Raw genomic sequence first — 20,560 nt, 5'->3', positions numbered from 1 at the left:
AACATCAACAGAAGTAGCTGAAGATGTTGCTAAAGCTGGAAGCAGTAATTATTACATCCATCCATCTTCATCTGCTTATCCGGTTCAAAGTCATGTTGGTACTGGAACCTATGCCGGTGGCTAATTGTGTTATACATTTCCTTTGTTGTGGTTTTGCAATATTTCAGTCTTCTTTCCTTGTTTGGAGTCATGTTTTTCATTACTTTGTAAAGCTCTAATTTCTCTGTGGGTGCTAAAATACTTCTTTATCTAAAACATACGAGTTTTCCTTTTAATCAAAGTTTCAGTTTCAACTATTTGCCTGCATTCAGCTTTTCCTGCACAGACCTGCCAAGGGCCACAGGTCTAAGCTCCTTTATCATCAGTACTGTTAAAGTATGTGGACAGGCAGAAGTTACACAATGAAACTACAGATTACCACCGTATCCAGTCAAGCTTTACTGTCAGCAGATGTGTTCCAGGGGATTGTCCGTTTCATCTACTTGTCACCAAAATGTAAAAATAATCACTTTGAGTCACTTCATCATGTGGAGGTCACACAGCATCTGGTGTACTTACTGGAGGTCCTGCAAGACAGAGGGAGAAAGAGAGAGTGCTAAGTTTTTATGCAACCATGACAAAGATTCCAGTTAACCCAACAATGGTGTGCAACCAAAATACGTTTCTTAGAGTTGAGTATGAGCAGTGGAGCAACAATGCACTTTTCATGGAAGACTCAAGGTAACTCGAGTAAAAATATCTTTCTGCAGTGGATTCACACTTCAGTGTTAAATCTGTGCCATAATCCTCAGCATGCATACAAGATGTGACTAAATGTCACTGTTCACACGCTAAGGTATACATGGTGACAATGGCATTAGCTCCTTGTGTAGGCTACATCACAGGCTCTACGTAGTTCACTACAACAGTAGGAACCAGGCTTTTAGTTACACTTTTTATTGTCTGGCATGTTTCTGACATAAAATGAAACAAATGCTTGTTAAAAACTCCAAAATAATGTAACTGATTTTTCTATGAGTTAATCAAACATAACTTCTTGTCACTTTTCAACACCACAAGACGCCAATTATTGAGTTGTTTTCTGTCTAGTTACAGCAGTGGCACATGAACACTTTAATCTGTACACAAGTAACCAGATTAACAAGAAATCAAATGCTTCATGTAAACATTCAGAAGATTTTGGTCCGATCACACGTCACCGTTTTCTTCTAAACAAAGCGGATGAGTTATACCAATCGGTAATCAATAGATAAATAAAAAAATCTTTTGGCAATGCAAATAAGATTGATTGGTCAAAAATAGCATTTCTTTAGGGTCTCTAACCCTGTTTACGGAAACCTAGTGCATGTAATATAAAATACTCAAACATCAAGTGAATTTCTCATTGTCCACACATGGTAAAATTATTACGAAAATTCAACCCTTTCAGATTGTGCCAAGTTAATAAACTCGCATCACAGCCTGTCAGCTTTCAAACAGCCATAAAACAGGCCTTTCACAAAAACCGAATTATGTAGAAAGAGCCTGGGATCATTCAACAGAAAGTTACGACCAAAACCAGACACGGGTCACTGAAGATGTCGTCATGAGAGCCACAGCAAGATGAGGAAAACTCTCTGTGAAATGCAAATCCTCACTATTATTCAATCGATGTGCTCCTCAGACTACTCCATCCATACTTGGGTGCCTGCTGTCAGTGAAATTCAAATCCATACGAATTAAATACAATGGAAACAGACAGTTTAGGGTCTAAAATATACTGTTTATGTTGAGGAAATGATGACATTAAGTCACACCAGTTTACAGTTTGAAGCTCGCATAAGAAGATGTTGTTTAAAAGGTTCCCCACTATTTTCTGTTACCATTGTGTCAACACAGCATGCAGACTGGTAGCCACCCCAAAGCTAAGGCGTTACAGCAATTTAAAAAGTCTTACTCTACCCTTCGCATGGCATCACAGTACACCACTCTCATTTTACACTGAATGTTTGGTCCACACAGGCAGCTTTATATTCTCACAGCTTTCACAAAGTCCTGTGTGTGTGTCTTCATCTAATTACAGGGACTACGTCAGAAAAATAATTGCATCTTTTCAGGGATGCAGAACAGACAGTGACAGCTCACTAAAATCACAGCAAACACCGTCAGCAGGTCTACATTTAAAACTAAACATTGTACTAAATAGTGAATAACGTAAATGCTTTATGACTTTCTCCTATTACAGGGGTCTGACAGAATAAATGTTGCTAATTTGTTATTTGCTAAGTGAATAACGTATTTTAAGAGACATAATTTTACATTTTTTTAAAAATTAGAGATATTTCATAAATCAACATCACATCATGTAATGTTGATTTATGAAATTTCATAACTTGAATTTGATAAGATGATATTTGATTAATATTTTCTTTAGTTTTAAGTTAACTTCAGTTAAAACTGCATCATTTAGGGCCACAAAGAGCCAACTGTTGCATACTGTAAACACCCAGACCCTTTAAATTTAGAGGATTTTCTATTATGATATGAGATCTGGGTAATAAAGTCAAATTACGGCTGCTCCAGTCATTCCTACGATTGTGTTCCACATTTTTAAGGTTACCCTTTACCTCCCTCTCTCTATTTAAGGGTGTGGAAAGCAAACACGAAGGCAAGATTCTTGTTGCATTCTGGCCTGCCATCACATCCTGTTGGCTGGACCCACTCACCCAGGGGACATAGTGTAGAGCACCTTGATCCAAAGGCACTTTGAAAGGCCTGGGGAAGTGGGCTCAAATATAGCACATGAAGTGGCGCCCGTCAAACGAGCTCTGGGCACAACATGAAACAAAGTTTACAGTCATAAACAAACACACACACACACAAAAAGTGGAATTTATTTGACTGCATTGATATCATATTCCAAGCCTTGTCCTCTGCTGGGTTTAATCCCAACTATTGCTAACACCTGTTGTTTATGCTTATGTAAAAGCAGTGGCGGTTAGCTATGGTCAGAAATAACGATCTAATATTGCCCACCAGCGTTCAGATTCACAGGTGTTTCCCTTTCCCTTGTCTTATTAGACTCAGTCATTTACTGAAAAGGAAGTCTTTCAAGTTCTTAAAGTAACTACGCAAAAATACTGAGACTTGCTGCTATAATAAGATTTAAAACCATTACAAATATTGCCCCGTGCGCCCTGGTGTTTAGTTTGAGAAAATGTGCATAATTCAACACTTTACCTTAATAAAATCCCTTTATTCTCAGTTTATTGTTGTTTGATAACAAGTAATATGATGACTCTCTGTCCCAGAATATTGACCCAAGAATAGCCTGTGCAGTTTCAGTTGTCTAAATATCCAGATCCAAAAACCCACTTCCACTCCTGATATACCCTGTAGATCCACTGTTTCTCCCGTCAAACCACACAGTAGCAGCCATTTTTTGTTGGGCACTTCCTTTGCTCTTTCCCACCATCTGGTTGCCTTTATTTTCACCAGCTTCACTGGTCGGTAACCTGGTGTGTCATGCACTCGTTGCTATAACAAGATTTAAAACCATTACAAACTGGGGTCCTAATGAACTGTACTGTTGGAGATGTTGGTCTATGTTACTAAATCCCACTGACATCAAAGGTGAAACAAAGTGAAAAGCCTGTTTGTGTAATCACCCTCACAGCCAACCAATGATCACTCAACTACACATTTACAGATCTTTACATTTCTGCTTTGTTAATTCACTTTCATGCTTAAAGGATTTTCTGCAGCAGTTGTCTAAACAGTGAACGTCTGTCAGCCTAACTCAGTAAAACGACTCCATTTCTTTTGCACCTTTTTCTGAAATCCCTACAGCCCATACACCCCTGAACATTTGAATCAAATCACAGCTACACTTCCCTCAAAGTGTTTATTATGTGAGGGATATGTCCTACAATAATACATAGAAATCAACAAACCTATGACCTGCTTTGGTGAAAATGACAAGAAAAAAAATCTAGAAAATATGATAAAGACGCAGAGCAAATGTTACTGTGTAACTAGTCTGTAAGGAAAACATTAAAACAGAAGTAACCATCAGATTGTATTATGTGAAGCAAATGACACCCTCGCTTTTAACAGGACGAGACTCAACCTGGTATTTAATCCAGGAATTTACAGGCTCAGTGCAGCAGTGAGTCAAAGCAACAGACACTCTACAGACATTATTAAACAACAGTGTTTACGTCACCCCACTCTCAGGGATTACACCTTCTTTCACCAGCACACCACTCACATTCTCGCTTGGACTAAACTTGTAGTTAGTTCAGCCATCGTGCACCAGTGTCTATCTCTGTGAGTCCCATCAGAGATTTAATACCTCTTTACTTAAAATCAAGAACTCTGTTAACTGGGGATTGTATTTAGAAAACAATGACCTGCCAGTAATATCTCCAAGTGTTCTTTGGGAAGGTGGAAAGGTAGTGTCGTGGGACAAAACAATATCTCACTGTTCTCATAAGAAAAATGAAGCAAAAATTAGAATTAGAAAAAAAAAATTGAATCTGCCTGGCCTTCCTCACCACACAAACATATAATTAGCATCCCGAGAAACTAAAACTAGAGTTAAGTCGCAGATGCCAACAGACTTAATAAACTAATCCGTAAGGCCAGCAATGTTGTGGGGATGGAGCTGGACTCCCTCAAGGTGGTGTCGGAGAGGCGGATGCTGTCCAAGATAAAGACAATGTTGGATAACACCTCCCACCCACTCCATGACATGTTGGTCAGTCACAGGAGCTCGTTCAGTGAGAGACTGAGATTACCGAAAAGCACCACTGAACGACACAGGAAATCATTCCTGCCTGTGGCCATCTCCCTGTACAACGCATCCACTTAACACACTGTTTGCTGCTACAACTACACATGTTTCTTTTCCAAATATTTATTTATAAGTGACTTATGTATGTATGTATGTATATATATGTATATATTGTACTATTCTTAGTTAGCGTATTGTCTGTCTTGTCTTAATGTTGGTTTAAAATGGAGCACTGTAACAAAAAATAATTTCCCCCAGGGATCAATAAAGTATTCTGATTCTGATTCTGATTCTGAAATGACATAATTCAGGAGAAAAAACACTTTCTAGTTCAAAAGACTCAAACGTCTCTAAATTATCATGGAAAAATAAACCATCACCATTAGGTGTAAAAACTCCACGAAAGTCAAAACACGGAGGTCTAGAACATTTTTACTACTATTTCTCTTCTTATAGATGTTTCAGATTGGATCTAATCAAGTTTGCTCGACAGCCCATGGCCGGACCTAGAATAAGCTTTCTGTGATAAAGTAAAAATCTCTAATCTGCCTGTCATAATCCCAAGTATTAATGATCATAACTGCTTTAAAGCCTTAATATAAACACCTCTCTGACAGGCTGGTGGGAATTTCTTCCACCAGAAAATCTTCCCTGATTCACTGTAAACTTAGAGCCATTTGGACAATCCAGATATGTGCCAGAGAAAGAAAAAGCAAAAATGGTACGAAAAAAGAATAAAAATGTTATTCAAAACACAAACAAATGAAATACATAATTCAGGAGAGATTTAATCTCAGCCAACTTTTTAAAATGTCAGTGCCCCCAACTCATCATTCAATCTCCCTCCCAACCACAGAGTGGGAGCAAGATCTTTTCATCGATCCAGATTTAAACTTCTGGACACAAATAAGTTTTTGTGTAGACAGGTTTGACACAATACTCTGACCATTATTCTGCTGCTACATCTGCTGGACACGAGAAGTTTAAAAAGACAAAACCAAACTGACAAGGCTCACAATGAACTGTTATTGACTCGTTTATGTGAACAAATATGTACAAAAGAACTTCCACACACAGTGAAAGACAGAAAGATGTAAGAGATTTTACCCAAAACGTCCAAGGAAAATGGATTTTTCTCAGCACCTTTGGCCAGGAAGCACCCAACTCCCACAGTGTAACCCAAGAGGGCCTCATTTGCTATAAAATAACCTTCAGGAGTCCACAGCCCTGCGTCATGAAAACCAATGTGTTATACAGCTTGCACTTCCTTTGTACAATGTTACCAACCAAAGGATGTGGTACAGAGGAAAATGGAAAGTCAAGCAAAGACAGATGTTTGGATACAGAGAAATAGGGACGTAATTCTTCCACTTTCATGTTTTCGTATCATTAAGGTGGATTCAAATCTATCCTGTGTGGATTGGAGCCGTTCCCCAAAGCGATGGGGTGAAGAGGCATGGAGTCACTGCAAAGTAAAGCAGAAATATGTAAACAGACTTAGTTAACAAGTGTCTTTCTTAATGCTTGAATACACTCTGTAATAACAGGATGAGCACATGGCAGGTGTTATATAAGCAGACACCAGAGGATCGGGATTAGTCGTCTCTAATGCGCTGAAGACATTCTGGAATTTCCTGAGTTGTGCCGTGGTGTTAACTCGCAGGTGAACGTAAACAGTGGCCAAAAACACGGCAAACTCTCTCCACAGATAATAGGGATGGACGTTAATCAGTTTAAACTGGCAATGCTCAGAAACAGTCTGTTTATTTAGTGATAGCAATGACGATGAAAGCGACATCCTCAAAACTGGAGCAGTGGACTACGTAAAAAGGGCAGGGGTGTGTGTTCGTGGTCACGCCCAGCAGGTGTGCGGGCGCCAGTATAACGCAGCTCCCTCAAGCAGGAACTTTGGTTTCATTTAAATTTTCAACGGGAGGAAGTGCAGCCAGGTCGGCCATCATTTCTACAGTCATTGGTTTCACCACAGTTTGGTCATGTGACCGACTCTCTAGCCTGGCGGGCAAAACATTACTCCATCGTGACGACCAATAGCAGACAGATCAAAAGTTTTTTTTTCTCACCTGTCTCAGTCCAAGACTACTGTGTCATCTATGATGAGAGCATATCCAAAGATATGAACTTACACATTTGGGGGTCTTGTGATCCACATCTGACCTGTAAGGCAGGGTTAGGAGGTGTGTTCACACGTTGGTGACATAATCTACGCCATTCTAGCATCTCTGATAGCACAGCAACCATATGTCGATTCGGCTACGTTAAACTGTAAGACGCTCAAAGGATGGCTGGAGGGCAAAGGAACAAAGGACTGGTGGGCGTGTCCCAGTAGCTCTGATGTCACAGCTGCATGTTGTGTGAAAGCCAGGTTACCATGAAAATTAGAGCACAGCACTCTCTTATTTCCCGCTGGGCTGTAATCCTGGCTCTTAGTTCATCCTGAGACTGTACCAGCAAGAGGCTGGATGGCAGTGGTCGGCTAGCATGAGACAGCCCTCTCTTACCTCCCGGTGCTCACTCCTATATATTTTTAATAGTTTCAGTAATTAGTAATTATCGTCCCAAGTAACTGAATTGGTGAATATGTTATAAACAACTCGACATCACCACACTGTTTGCTTGATGCTGTTTGTTTGGTGCCTACTGGCTTTGCTTTTGTTTTGACAACATTTGATATCCTTTTTGGGGTCTTCTGCTGCTGGAATCGACCTTTGACTGCTAGTGGCCAGTAAACACAGACCAGAAAATAGCCCAGGTCACATTTCTACCAGATCCAAGAGAATTAACTTCTGCTAGACTCCCTGGCTGCCGAGGCCTTGTGCAATCTGGACAAAACCATTCTTTCCTGGCTTGGACTCTTAAGCAACACTCATCCAGAACCAGCTATGGTCACCTCTATCCATGATAAGGACCCTGTGCAGGAGCCAGTTCTAAAGTTGGTCCACTCTAGAGCCAGCCATGGTTGGGGGATGATGCCATATTCAGCAGAGATGGGTCCCAATGAAAGTCCCTGCTACTGCACCTCAAAGTCAACCAGCTCAGTGCCCGGGTGTGCAAGAGAGCCGGCGCCAGCAGCGGGAGCCACAGCAGCTGAGATTTTTGTGTTTGGCATTTTGTTTTGAGTGGTTAGGGGATAGGCAGCATTCAGCTACTGAGACATGCTCCCACAGGCAAACACAACTGCCACACACACCCTCACACAGTACCACACATAGGTACACGCGCATACACTAGTGGAGATCAAACGATCACCTTTTTCACATCGGCGCAGCTGTTTTATACGCAAGCTGTGGGCGTCGCCGTGCTAGCCAGAGTGTCTTAGAGAAGTATCCACACGCCACAACCAAGGGGGGGGGGGGGGGGGGGGGTGTCGTACCCCGTCAATATGGAGTAACGGAGTCTCAATATGATAGAGAACTCTCAATTGTGTTCCCAGAATGCTGAGGGTGCCGTCACTTACTGTTGTCCTGTTGTTCTGAACATTGGATATCAAAGATAAAAATACAGACTCACAACCTGTTAAAGTATGCCTGTTAGATGACAGCACTGTTAAAACCCTTATATTTAAAATTATATTGGTTTGTAACGAATTAAACCTGTTGTTAGATTTAAATGACTCCATGGAGAAGAGACTAGAGATGGCACGATACCACTTTTTTATGTCCGATACCGATATCATAAATTTGGATATCTGCCGATACCGATATGAATCCGATATAGTGTTTTTTAATCAACAAAACTGTTTTTTAAATATCTTGCTGCATTTTGCAAGTCTGCAAGTTCATACTCAAGTTTAAAACAACAACTACACTAAAGCTATTCTGTTATACCTGTATACAAAAAAAATATTTCATAGTTCAGCAATACTGATCAATCTAATAAACTTAGACCTACACCATCCTCCCTATTCTGGTATTTTAAAGAGTACTTAGCGTAAATATTAAGCAACCTAACTAATAGGGTTCCAACTCCCAGCAACAACAAAAATAAATAAATAAAAAATAGGGAACCACCCCTCACGCGCCACCTCATGATGCTTAATCGACGTAATCAACCTTAATTTGATGCAGTGTGAAAAAAAATGCACAGAAATCAATTATTTTTCAAGAAATATTAAATAGATTCAACATCTTTCTTCAACAAAATTGCAGACTGTACAGATGGTACCTTCCCAAAGGAAAAAGTACTATAGCTTACTAGGGTATATATATTAGACTTAATAGTTACTATATACAGTAATTGACTTCTATTCATTTTACATCAAATTAAAACTTTGTGTGTCAGATAATTATTTATTAAAAGCTCGACATTTTAAATGAGAATAAGAAAGAAAAGTATGTCTTTGTGCCCCCTTTTCCCTGTTCATGCCCTATCGGCCCCCCTGGCTAAACTTTGCTAGATCCGCCCCTGCACAGTTACCAGCCGTCAGCTACAAAGAAAAAGATCCTGGTGTAGAAAGTAATATTAAATAAATTCTAACAACAGCTGATCAAGCTTAAACGTGCTGCTGTTGTTCAGCCGCTGGTTTCCTCTTTCTGGTGCAAAGTGGGCCAAAAACAAAGATGGACTCACGACAGAAAAGCTGATCAGCTGATCATTTAAGCAGTTTCACGATTGAAGTAGCAGCCGGAGAGCGAGAGGCAGTCGCTCGTTAAGCTTAACGTGGGAATGCTTTACAAACATTCAGAGATGGACTTACACACTTGCTTTACTTCTCTCGGGGATAACTTTGTCGGAGATGAAATGCCGGGTTGCTAGCGAAGCTCCACATGCTATCCAGACCACCGACAGGTCCCGCTGTGGCATACAGCCGCTCTATCACGTGATGCATACTGCTCCGACGTGCTAACGTTCTGAGGTGAGTTACGGCGTGTTGCAAGTTTTGTGAGGTGCTTTCGTGATATTTAATGGATCGATTACATTTTTTATTTTTCTCCGATATCCGATCCAGTCATTTAGGTCAGTATCGGACCGATACCGATACGTAATATCGGATCGGTCCATCTCTAGAAGAGACACAGAGGCTACGTTCACACTGCAGGTCTTAATGCTCAATTCCGATTTTTTGATCAAATCCGATTTTTTTGTCTGCTCGTTCACACTACAAATAAAATGCGACAGCAAACGCGCTCTAGTGTGAATGCTCAAAGCGGCCCGCATGCGCAAAAGAAGCTGTCACACACAACGAGCTCTGTTTAGACCCACAGCAACAGTATTGTTTGACTGATGGCCCTTAATATGCAGACTTCGGACTTCGTTTCCCAATTTTTGCTTTAAGTTATTTTGTTATTTACATAATAATGTAAATAACCTAATAATGATCCTTATTGCTGTTTAAGAGAGGAGCGGTGCTTCAAATGATAGCTGCAGATTTCTGTCAGAATCTGCAGATTATACAGTACAAATAAAATGTTCACATTGTCTTCCCAACAGTTTCACTAACATCTACACTGGATGGCCAGGAAGCGTTCGCGATGTCTTCTCGGGCGCTTCTCTGGCGCTGATAATTGGCTTCAGTCTTGTGTCGGTGACGTAAAAGGCGGATTTAATGCGACTTGACCGTTCAAACAGCAGTCGCTTTCTAAAACATCGGATATGTATCGGATTCAGTACCACATACGAAAGTGACCCAGATCGGATTTGAAAATATCGGATTTGCGACGTTCACACTGTCATAGCATGATCGGATATGGGTCGCATAGGGTCAAAAAAATCAGATTTGATGCGCTTTCGCCTGCAGTGTGAACGTAGCCAGAGTAAATTTGACAGATTTGCAGCTTCCTGTTAAACTCATACCAGCACTTCAACAGCAGCAATATGAATCCTTTGAGGCCATGACCATCACAGCTTTACTTGTCATTGATCAGCTTGGAATTAAAGTTATTTAATTCAGACAGAGAAACCTGTAAGAAGCATTTTAAACATAATGAAATAGACTAACTGTCCATGTCCCCTGTTATATTGGTAAATCTTGTTTCAGCATTTGAAATACCCTTCTTGCAGCTCATATTCTGCCAGTTTGTGATACCTGTCAAAACAGAGGGTAGTGTGCTATAAAGCTAACTTCTGTTTCTTAATGAACTGTAAAACAGATTTTATCCAGTCTATAAAAACAAACTCGTTTTCTTCCTTGAAAGGAATCTTTGTTATTTGAACATGAACATGGATCCAGACTGCCTAAGATTTCTCTCAGTATTGCAAAAATGTGGCGCATTCCCACATATAAGCTACTTCTTTGCTTCTTGTTGTCTTGTAAAGATGTTAGCATGTCAGGTCTCTGCTGTGAGTTGAAGAATGTGGCAGGATTTCTATGGCTTTTCCAGAGACTCAGCCCTGAAGCTGACTACTGCAGGTCGGAGCGCTGGAATGAGGGGAGACTGAAGCGTTTTTTGTGAACTGAATGAGGCTCTATTGACGTGCTCATGTTGCATTGTTGTGTAACACTGTGGTACTGGCACAGATTTAACATGTTCAAAATATGACTGGAAACAAAGTTCAGCCAAGTCTTTACAAAGCAAATATTCATGTCAATCTATCTTTCAAGACTTCAGAAAAGCCACCTCTGGTGTGGTCCTCCATGCACCAGTTCATCCATCGAGCTTCCTGTTTTTCTGATCACTAAGTACTAAAGCAAGCTCTAGGAAAAGCTGCAAAAGTTGATTATTCTACCAGAAAAGCCTTGGAACGCATTTCATAGGAGGCAACAGGGAAACATGAACTCTTGCAGAGTTCAGCACACACTCGGCATCTACTGCAGTTACCATAAAAGAATAATTTTGTGTTCCTCTGTCATTGCTGAACTGATATGACAGTGAATGCTTTGTATTACATCTATTTTTGTCTAATTTTATTGTTATTGTTATGAGCATCTCTCCCTCTTTTGGGAGGGTTTTGTATTTGTTCATTTGAATGACATTGAATGATGAGAGGTTTTTATATGGGAGCTAAATCATCTGGGTCAGCTTCCTCCTATAAGACTTTATTGAAGTGGCTAATAAAGGAATAAAATCAGACTTCATGCCATGGTGAGCTGTGTAGCAGGCAGGGCTTAGACCCAAACACAGGACTCAAAGTCACAAACTTAAAGCTGCCCCTGCCTGAGCGAAGATTTCTGCCTACTGTAACTTTCCTTTACCGCTGTTGCAAAGTGCTCGGCCATAGTGGGTCGTTTGATTGTTGAGGTTTTTCTCTGTTGTAGGGTCTTTACAATATAAAGTTCCTTTGGGAGGACTGTTGTTCTTAGTTGGCGCTACATGAAGAATATTGAACTGTTACCTCCTGGTATTTTTCCATAGTTCTAAGATGTACATGTTTTATTGTACCGAGTAGGGCGATCGTGGCTCAAGAGTTGGCAGTTCGTCTTGTAATTGGAAGGTTGCCGGTTCGAGCCCCAGCTCGGACAGTCTCGGTCATTGTGTCCTTGGGCAAGACACTTCACCTACCGCCTACTGGTGATGGCCAGAGGGGCCGATGGTGCGATATGGCAGCCTCGCCTCTGTCAGTCTGCCCCAGGGCAGCTGTGGCTACACCTGTAGCTGCCTCCACCAGTGTGTGAATGTGAGAGTGAATGAATAGTGGAATTGTAAAGCGCTTTGAGGGTCTCGAAAAGTGCTTTATATATGCAATCCATTATTATTATTATTATTATTAGTGTAATATTATTATTTGGCCTTTTTCAACCCTAAAATTAGTCATATCCATCAGCAGCTGGCTCCGCCAGGTAATTCCACACATAATTACACAGTATGATCCCCTCTTCCTTCCTTTCTAATCTCATATGTCTGACGGTTGAGGAAATATTTGGGTTTATTAAGAAATATAAGCCATCTACGTGCCACCTTGACCCATTTCCCACTAGGTTGGCTAAATCCTATTTATCCTCGCTCTCTTGATAACTGACATTATTCACTCTTCCCTAATCTCCGGCTTTTTTCCTCTACCTCTTAAAACAGCTGTGATAATTCCACCTCTTAACAAACTTGACGGAAACCCTTTCAGTCTAAATAATTATAGTCCAAATGCTAATTTACCATCCCAGTCTAGAAAAGCTGCTGCTGTGCAGCTCTATTCTCACCTTACTTCGAGTCATCTATTTGAACACTTGGCAGGAGTGAGACAGCTCTAGTCAACATCACACTGTGGGCTGTTAACCATAGCTGTGCTACACCTCTGACAGTCTCTCACCGTATCATTGGTATCATTGGTATCATTGGCACGTCACATTATTTAATTCAGTTAATTTCACTTAAGTGTTATTTTTGTACCACTGAAACCCAACACCAGTCACCTCAAGTCGCTGAATACTGGTATAGGTCACGACCCCACAATAATAGAGACCAAGAATCAGACGACCTCCTATCAGCAAGTACTTTGGAGACAGTGGGAAGAAAAAACGTCATTTTAACAGGAAGAAAACTAAAACCAGGCTCAGTGAGGGGAGGGAGACGAAACAGAAGACATGGTGTGGAAGAGAGCCAGACATTAATCAAACACAATGTGACTGAAAGGGGCTAACAGAAGAAGAAACAGTCAGCCAGCAGAGTCCCCCAGCAGCCTACACCTACTGCAGCAGACCTGAGGCAGGATTCAGGGTCACCTGATCCAGCCCTAACTATATGCTTTATTAAAAAGGAAAGCTTGAATCCTAATAGATAGTTTCTGCCTCCTGAATCCAAGCTGGGAGCTGGTCCCACAGAAGAGGGGCCTGAAAACTCAAAGTAAGCCAGCATTCTGAGCGTGCTCTGTTGGAGTCGGGCTATCTGGTCTGTAAGATAAGATGAAGCCTGATAATACAAAGGAGGAAGGATTTTGCTTCTGGATTCAACAGGAAGCCAACATATGATCTCAGATCGTAATCAGTCAGTAAAGTTAAATAACTTCAGATCACAGTTGGTCCAGTTCTCAGTGGTGTTCCTGACGGCTCCCTTGGATTTATTTATCTTTCACCTTTCGGTCACATTTTGGGAACTCTGGCATTCATTTTCATTCTCATGCCACTCTGCCTAACCTGACCTTTCCACCTTCTTTTGTCTCCGACTGCTTACGTGAGACTAAATTGTGGTTGTCTGCTAATTTTCTCAAGTTAAACAGAGGTTCTTCTGATAGGAACCCAAACTGTTCTGGATAAATGGGATCAATTCTCACTCTGCATTCCCAGTTCTCAAATCTGTCCTTCCACCCAGCTAAGAGATGATGTATCAATAATATGACTCAGTCTGCACATTTCCATCTACGTGATATTAGTCGGCTGCACCCTTCACAGCTTACAGTGTTCTTGAACATGCTCTGGTTACATCTCGCATTGATTATTGTAATTCTATCCCCTCTGTCCTACCACATGAATGTCTCCAAAGACTGGTCCAAAATGCAGCCCCTCATGTGATTACCAGAACCTTTCCACAGAACGTATTATTCCTGTCCTCTAACAGCTTTGCTTATTCAGCCTCTTACTTTCACATCTGTCTATAATCTCACACCTCCAAATCACTGATCTTCTCACATACACCTCTCCTTCCTGTACTCCGAGACCCTCCTCCTCTGTTACCTTTATTATACTATGTGAACTTTAGCAAGTTCAGCCGAGTGGCCCCTCGTCGTTGGATCTCTCAGCATTGATCCCTGTCTTTAACATACATCTTTTTAAGCTTGCCTATTCTTTTGATTTTAAATTTATGATGTATTGTCTTTTAATTCTGTGATGGGTTCAACTGGTATTTCATCCATACTGTGCTTTTGTTATTGTAAAGTGTTCTTGAGTGTTTTTCTAGTTAAAATTAGGAAATGGGCAGATTCTAAGCCTTTCAATAAGAGCCTGATTTTTTTTTTATTATTATCATTCCAGACTTGCAGACAAGCTTTGGGTAACAAGATGGTGATGAAATATCTCCATCATGTTTGATATGTTAGCTGTTCCTGCTGTGGAAAACTGCACAAAGTAATACATAGATATTTATTGAATGTTGAATTAGTTCTTAAGCCACATTAGATACAGTAGTTAGGTGGAAGATTGGAAACAGATTGCTGTATTTATAGTTTTTACATAATAAATTCGGGGTTTTCTCTGTTACAGGGTCTCCACCTTACAGTGTGCACGGCCCTGAGATGGCCATTGTTGTGATTTGGCACTATATAAACAGAATTCAACTGAATTTTCAGGCGAACATCAGTTTAACTGTTTGTGCCCGGTATTTTACATGTGCATGTGAGTTCAGAGGATGTAACATCATCATTATTATTCAGTATTTATGCCATCGTTTCAGGCAGCACAGTGGTTAGCACTCACAGCATGAAGGTGCTCGACTCCACCATCTTTTTGGGGCCTCCCTGTGTGGAGTTTGCATGTTCGTCCATGTTTGGGTGGGTTCTTTCTGGGGACTCTGGCTTAATTGATGGATATGAAATAATTCAAATAACAAAAAAAGCTAACTGACGAATCAGAACACGTTTTCCTGCTGTTAGGGTTTGATTACAGCAAACACAGAAATGCTAAATTGCACTGTTACACTGGACTGTGTGACTAAAGGACCCGACGTGTACACAATGTTGCAGCGTTGGTGCCGTTTTATTTATAGTGCTCACTTGATCAGTCTACTGGTGCAGTTTTCAGCTGTCTTGCTCCCAGCACAACTCTCTCCTCCAGTACCAGTGAACTCCCAAAATATAGGAAGAGCTCGATTAGCCAATCAGCCCCAGCTGTCCTGGCAGCCTCCCTGGCACTGCCCTCTGAACTCACTGCACCAACCTCCTCTGCAGTGGAGCCACAGACCGGCTCTCAGCTACTCTTTCTACAGTTTAATAAAGTTTCTGTTTACTGTCAAAGCCACCGTTGTTGTAGGTCAGACATGTTGTTGTGGGCAGCTGGGCACCACTGTAACACCTATCAGTTACCACCACACGCACAACAGCACACACACAGTTGTGAATTCTTTTTATTTACAGTGCTCGTTACTCTGCACACTGCCACTCTGCACATCCTTTGTCCTCTCGAGGTCCCAGCGTGCTACTAAATCAGGAAGGCAAGATTAAACAATTATTACCAGCTGTGCCGGCTTGCCTCCCCGAGCGCTGCCCCTGAAGCCAGACACCACCTCCCCCATGCCGCGGAGCCACAAACCACACCCGCTACAGTTATCTAATAAAATAAGCCCAATAACCAGGCTCTTGTTTTTCTTGTAGCATTAGTGTTATATCATTTTGATTTCCAAGCCCTACGCAAGATTGCAACCCTTCTGAAACCTGACAGGAGTCCAGGTTTACAGTGGCCCCCACTTTGTTTTTCTTTTCTTTTTTTAAGAAGTTTGATGTTTTAAGAAAAGGTTTTCTTGTGTATCTACAGAAGATGAAATGCAACCTTTGCTTTGATCTCACTGAAACACGACGACGTGGGAGGGCAGAGGTAGCCAAACTACACTGAACAAAAATATACATGCAACACTTTTGTTTTTGCTCCCATTTTCCATGAGCTGAACTTAAAGATCTGAAACATTTTCTACAAACACAAAGAAGCCATGACTGTCAAATATTGTTCACAAATCTGTCTAAATCTGTGTTAGTGAGAGCTTCTCGTTCGCCGAGATCATCCATCCCACCTCACAGGTGTGCTGATTGGACAGCATGAATATCGCACAGGTGTGCCTGAGACTGCCCACAATAAAAGCCCACTCTGAAATATGCAGTTTGATCAAACAGCACAATGCTACAGATGTCGCAGCTTTTGAGGGAGCGTGCCATTGGCATGCTGACTGCACGAATGTCAACCAGAACTGTTGCCTGTGAAATGAACGTTCATTTCTCTGCCATAAGCCATCTTCAAAGGTGTTTCAGAGAATTTGGCAGTACATCAATCGGACTCACAATCGCAGACCACATGTAACCACACCAGTTCAGGACCTCCACATCCAGCATGTTCACCTCCAGGATGGTCGACCAGGTGGAGACCAGCCACCCAGACAGCTGCAGCAACAATCGGTTTGCATAACCAAAGAATTTCTGCAAAAACTGTCAGAAACCGTCTCAGGGAAGCTCATCTGCATGCTCGTGGTCCTCATCGGGGTCTGGACCTGACTGCAGTTTGTCACTTTAACCACGTTGAGTGAGCGAATGCTCTCATTTGATGGCGTCTGCCACGTTGGAGAGGTGTTCTGTTGACAGATGTTTTTACTGTGCAGGGCAGATGGCAGACAGCTTGTGGCGTTGTGTGGATGAGCAGTTTGCTGATGTCAGCATTGTGGATTGAGTGGCCCATGGTGGCGGTGGGGTTATCATTTATCCATGACCATAAGCTCATGTTATAGCATGATAATGCACGACCCCATATTGCAAGGATCTATACACAATTCCTTGGAAGTTGAAAACATCCCAGTTCTTGCATGGCCAGCGTACTCACCAGACATGTTTGGGACGCTCGGCTCGGCGTATACGACAGTGTGTTCCAGTTCCTGCCAATATTCAGCAACTTTGCACAAGTATTGAAGAGGAGTGGACCCACAATCAACAACCTGATCAACTCTATGCCCAATGCACACCATTTGCCTCACACAGGCAACACATCTTCATTGGATGTGTTGCACTGTGTGAGCCAAATGGTGGCCACACCAGATACTGACTGGTTTTGCGACATCTGTAGCATTGTGCTGTGTGATCATACTGCATATTTCAGAGTGGGCTTTTATTGTGGGCAGTTTCAGGCACACCTGTGCAATATTCATGCTGTCCAATCAGCACCTTGACATGCCACACCTGTGAGGTGGGATGGATGATCTCGGCGAACGACAGATAACACAGATTTAGACAGATTTTTGAACTATATTTGACAGTCATGGCTCCTTTGTGTTTGTAGAAAATGTTTCAGATCTTTAAGTTCAGCTCATGGAAAATGGGAGCAAAAACCAAAGTGTTGCATTTATATTTTTGTTCAGTGTATTTATAAAGTGCACAGAGTTGTGCCAGGGGGGCGTTTTCTCCTCATCGTATGGACTCCAGTTTAATTATTATCCATTCCCTTTTCATGACACCATGTAGAATGATCTGTTCCAGTATGTGGAGTTTGCAGTGAAACTCTCTTATATGTTCTTTCTGTTGCACAGTTTGGTTTAGTTTGAATCTGACTGACTGGAGGCAGAATCTCACAGGCAAAGATTGTTTTTCAGTTTTCACGTTCAGAGCAGTGCAGAGTGTCAGGCTGGAGAAAAACCAACATCCCACATATGGTAAAACCGTTGTTAGGGTTTTTCTGCACTCTCTCCCTCCCTGTCTCTGTCTCTATCTTTCTGCCTAAGCTTCTGTTTTAATAGCTTGAATAGTGCAGTCTGTCAGCTACCATTTTTCCTGCCTGGTAACTCAATTTAAAAATGAATTGCTCCTTTAAATCCTCACACCACATCATTGTTAAACTTGGCACAACAATGTCTTATATTGCATGGGAGACTGAGGTTCCAGACACGTTGGTCCTCAGGCTGTGATATGTGCCACAGCACTGAAAGATATAAAGACAGATATGAGCAGATGGAGCCAGCGTTTTTGGTTGTTCTGTGTTAGCAGAGTTTTCCAGTCAGACTCTTCGGTGTTTTGATCTTGTTGTCCATCCCCAAAGCTACACTAAAAACTAAAGGAGGCTGAGCCTTTATTTTGGCGTCCCCGCTGTTTGGACATCTCTGCTTTCCAGTCTTCAGTCTGTGAGCTTAGTGGACTGTTTCAAAGAGCAGCTGAAGACACTTTTTAAACTGGCATTTGAGTAGCATTAGCTTGTATTGTATTGCTTATTTACTTTTCATTGTTTTCATATGATGTGGAGCACTTTGTGATCTGTAGCTTTAAAGGTGCAATAAAAATGAATTTTCTTACTTCTGAACCTTACTGTAATGTTAATGTTAGCTAATGATTCTCACTGAGTCACTCATTGTTAGTCTAAATATGTGTCCATTATACATTATACCTGCTCGCTTTTCCTGTTAGTGTTACGTGACTCCAACATTATTGACTGATGATAAGTGACTTACGTAAAATTCCAATTTATTATCTCTTATCTCTTATTCAGAACATTTCACAGCTACAGTAAGACTTTTTTGAGGTTATTGAGTTAAAAAATGTTGTTTAATGTGTAATTTTGATTTCTATCAAGATGACCTATAGAAATACATGTTTGTCTCATTATTAATATCATTTCACATTATTTCTAGTAAAATAATACAGCACTTAATATAAATGCATCATTTATGTGATTTTCTATCTGAACAAACAGTTTGTAGTAAACTTTGCTCGGTTGAGATCTACAAGTTGCGTGTGTGTAATAAACTGCGTAACAGATTATTGTAATTATTAAACCCAATTACCAGTTACTAGTATAAGATGTTTCACATAATGTTACATATAAACAATTAATAACAGTACTGAATATTTGTATTAGAACAGGGTTTGACTGTATTATTAGGTATTGAAACAGTTTTTACATCTGCAAATATAAATGAAATCTCATCTAAAAGCTTCAAAACTGCATCATAAAAGGGGAAAATGTCTCTATTTTTATGAGCTGTTGGAATTCTGTTATTTCTTTTTACTTTTCGGTACCCTGCACGCTTATTGTTTTAACTGATTTTTAAACAATGCTGTCAGTCACATGTGGCTTGATGCAACAGCCTGCATGCACATAATTACACCTGTAGGCTGCTGGACGTGCATGGACAATTATTCTGTTATCAGACTGACAAATACAACTGTTCCTCTAATTGTGTCTTAAACCTTCCTCCAACATCCCCAAAGACTCTCAGAGGATTATAGTCATGGCCTGGCACAAAAAGAAAAGGTTTGATCTCATATCTAATTTTCCTTTTCATCCACTTGTGTAATGCTGGGCATACACTGTGCGATTTTTGTCCCATTTTGAGCCTATTTTTCAGTCATGCAACCGTTTTGGGGATCGGCCTAAGTTTCGCCTTAAACGTGTGTCGTGCATCGTGTAGTACACGTGGTGTAACGAGAAGCGATTAACACCTCACGACCAGCTCCAGATCAACAATCATTTGGTCGCAAGAAAATCAAACCTGTTTCAAATCCTGTTGCCCCTCGTGAGGGCGTCACCTCAGCCTCCCACACTGCACACGCGCAAACACAGAAATGGAAGTGAAAAGACGGAGCAGCACGGCAGCAGCGTGTGACACAAGCAATGGAGGCACAGCTTGTAGAACTTTGGCAAGCTCCTCTGAGCCTTTTCGATGTGGCCTCACCAAATTATCACGACCACAACAACCATGAAAATAATTGGATGGACATTGCTGCTCAATTGCAGCTGCCTGGCCAATGTTTTTAATTAGCAATTTAGCAAAGTTGATGGAGGTGGTGTGCCTGTCTGTGTGAGTGAAAGACAGAGAGAGGGACAGATTTTGTGTTATAAGCGTCATGTTATGGACGCACAGTGTGACCACTCAGGTCGCATCCGAGCATCGGGCCGTCTAATGTGAGACCCTGCATCGTGACCTACGACCTTCTAACCCCTGCGAGTCAATCGTGCAGTTTGAGCAGGAGCTGAATAACGCGACTGAAGTGTATGCCCAGCTTAAGATCTTTAGCATCTTCGGCAAATGTATCCATTTGCTTTGAGGCAAATCACTACAGTATGGACCACTCTCCATTAGCACACAGTTTATGGCCAATCCATATAGACATCCACATTAAAATACCTAAGTATTAAATACCTAAAGCCATGAAATAACAGCTTGGTCAATAAATAAATATTTATAATTGTTTACATTTGAAATAAAAAAAAAATAATGTCAC

At 41.2% G+C, this 20,560-nt stretch overlaps 1 protein-coding gene across 1 annotated transcript in view; it reads right to left on the bottom strand.

Moving 5' to 3' along the window:
- Positions 1 to 425: 425 nt before the first annotated feature.
- Positions 426 to 20,560, bottom strand: part of LOC145419740 (collagen alpha-1(XIII) chain-like) — a 43,214-nt gene continuing 23,079 nt past the window's right edge. Inside the window, exon 3 of the mRNA XM_080288127.1 lies at positions 426 to 566. Within this exon, the coding sequence (XP_080144253.1) occupies positions 535 to 566 (32 nt within the window). The 3' untranslated portion in view covers positions 426 to 534. The remainder of the gene's footprint in view (positions 567 to 20,560) is intronic.

This window comes from Astatotilapia calliptera, chromosome 13 (genome assembly GCF_964374335.1).
Source record: "Astatotilapia calliptera chromosome 13, fAstCal68.1, whole genome shotgun sequence".
In the NCBI taxonomy this organism is placed as follows: domain Eukaryota; kingdom Metazoa; phylum Chordata; class Actinopteri; order Cichliformes; family Cichlidae; genus Astatotilapia; species Astatotilapia calliptera.
Note: the sequence above shows the minus strand (reverse complement) of the source record. Positions and strands in the feature narration are given on the sequence as shown.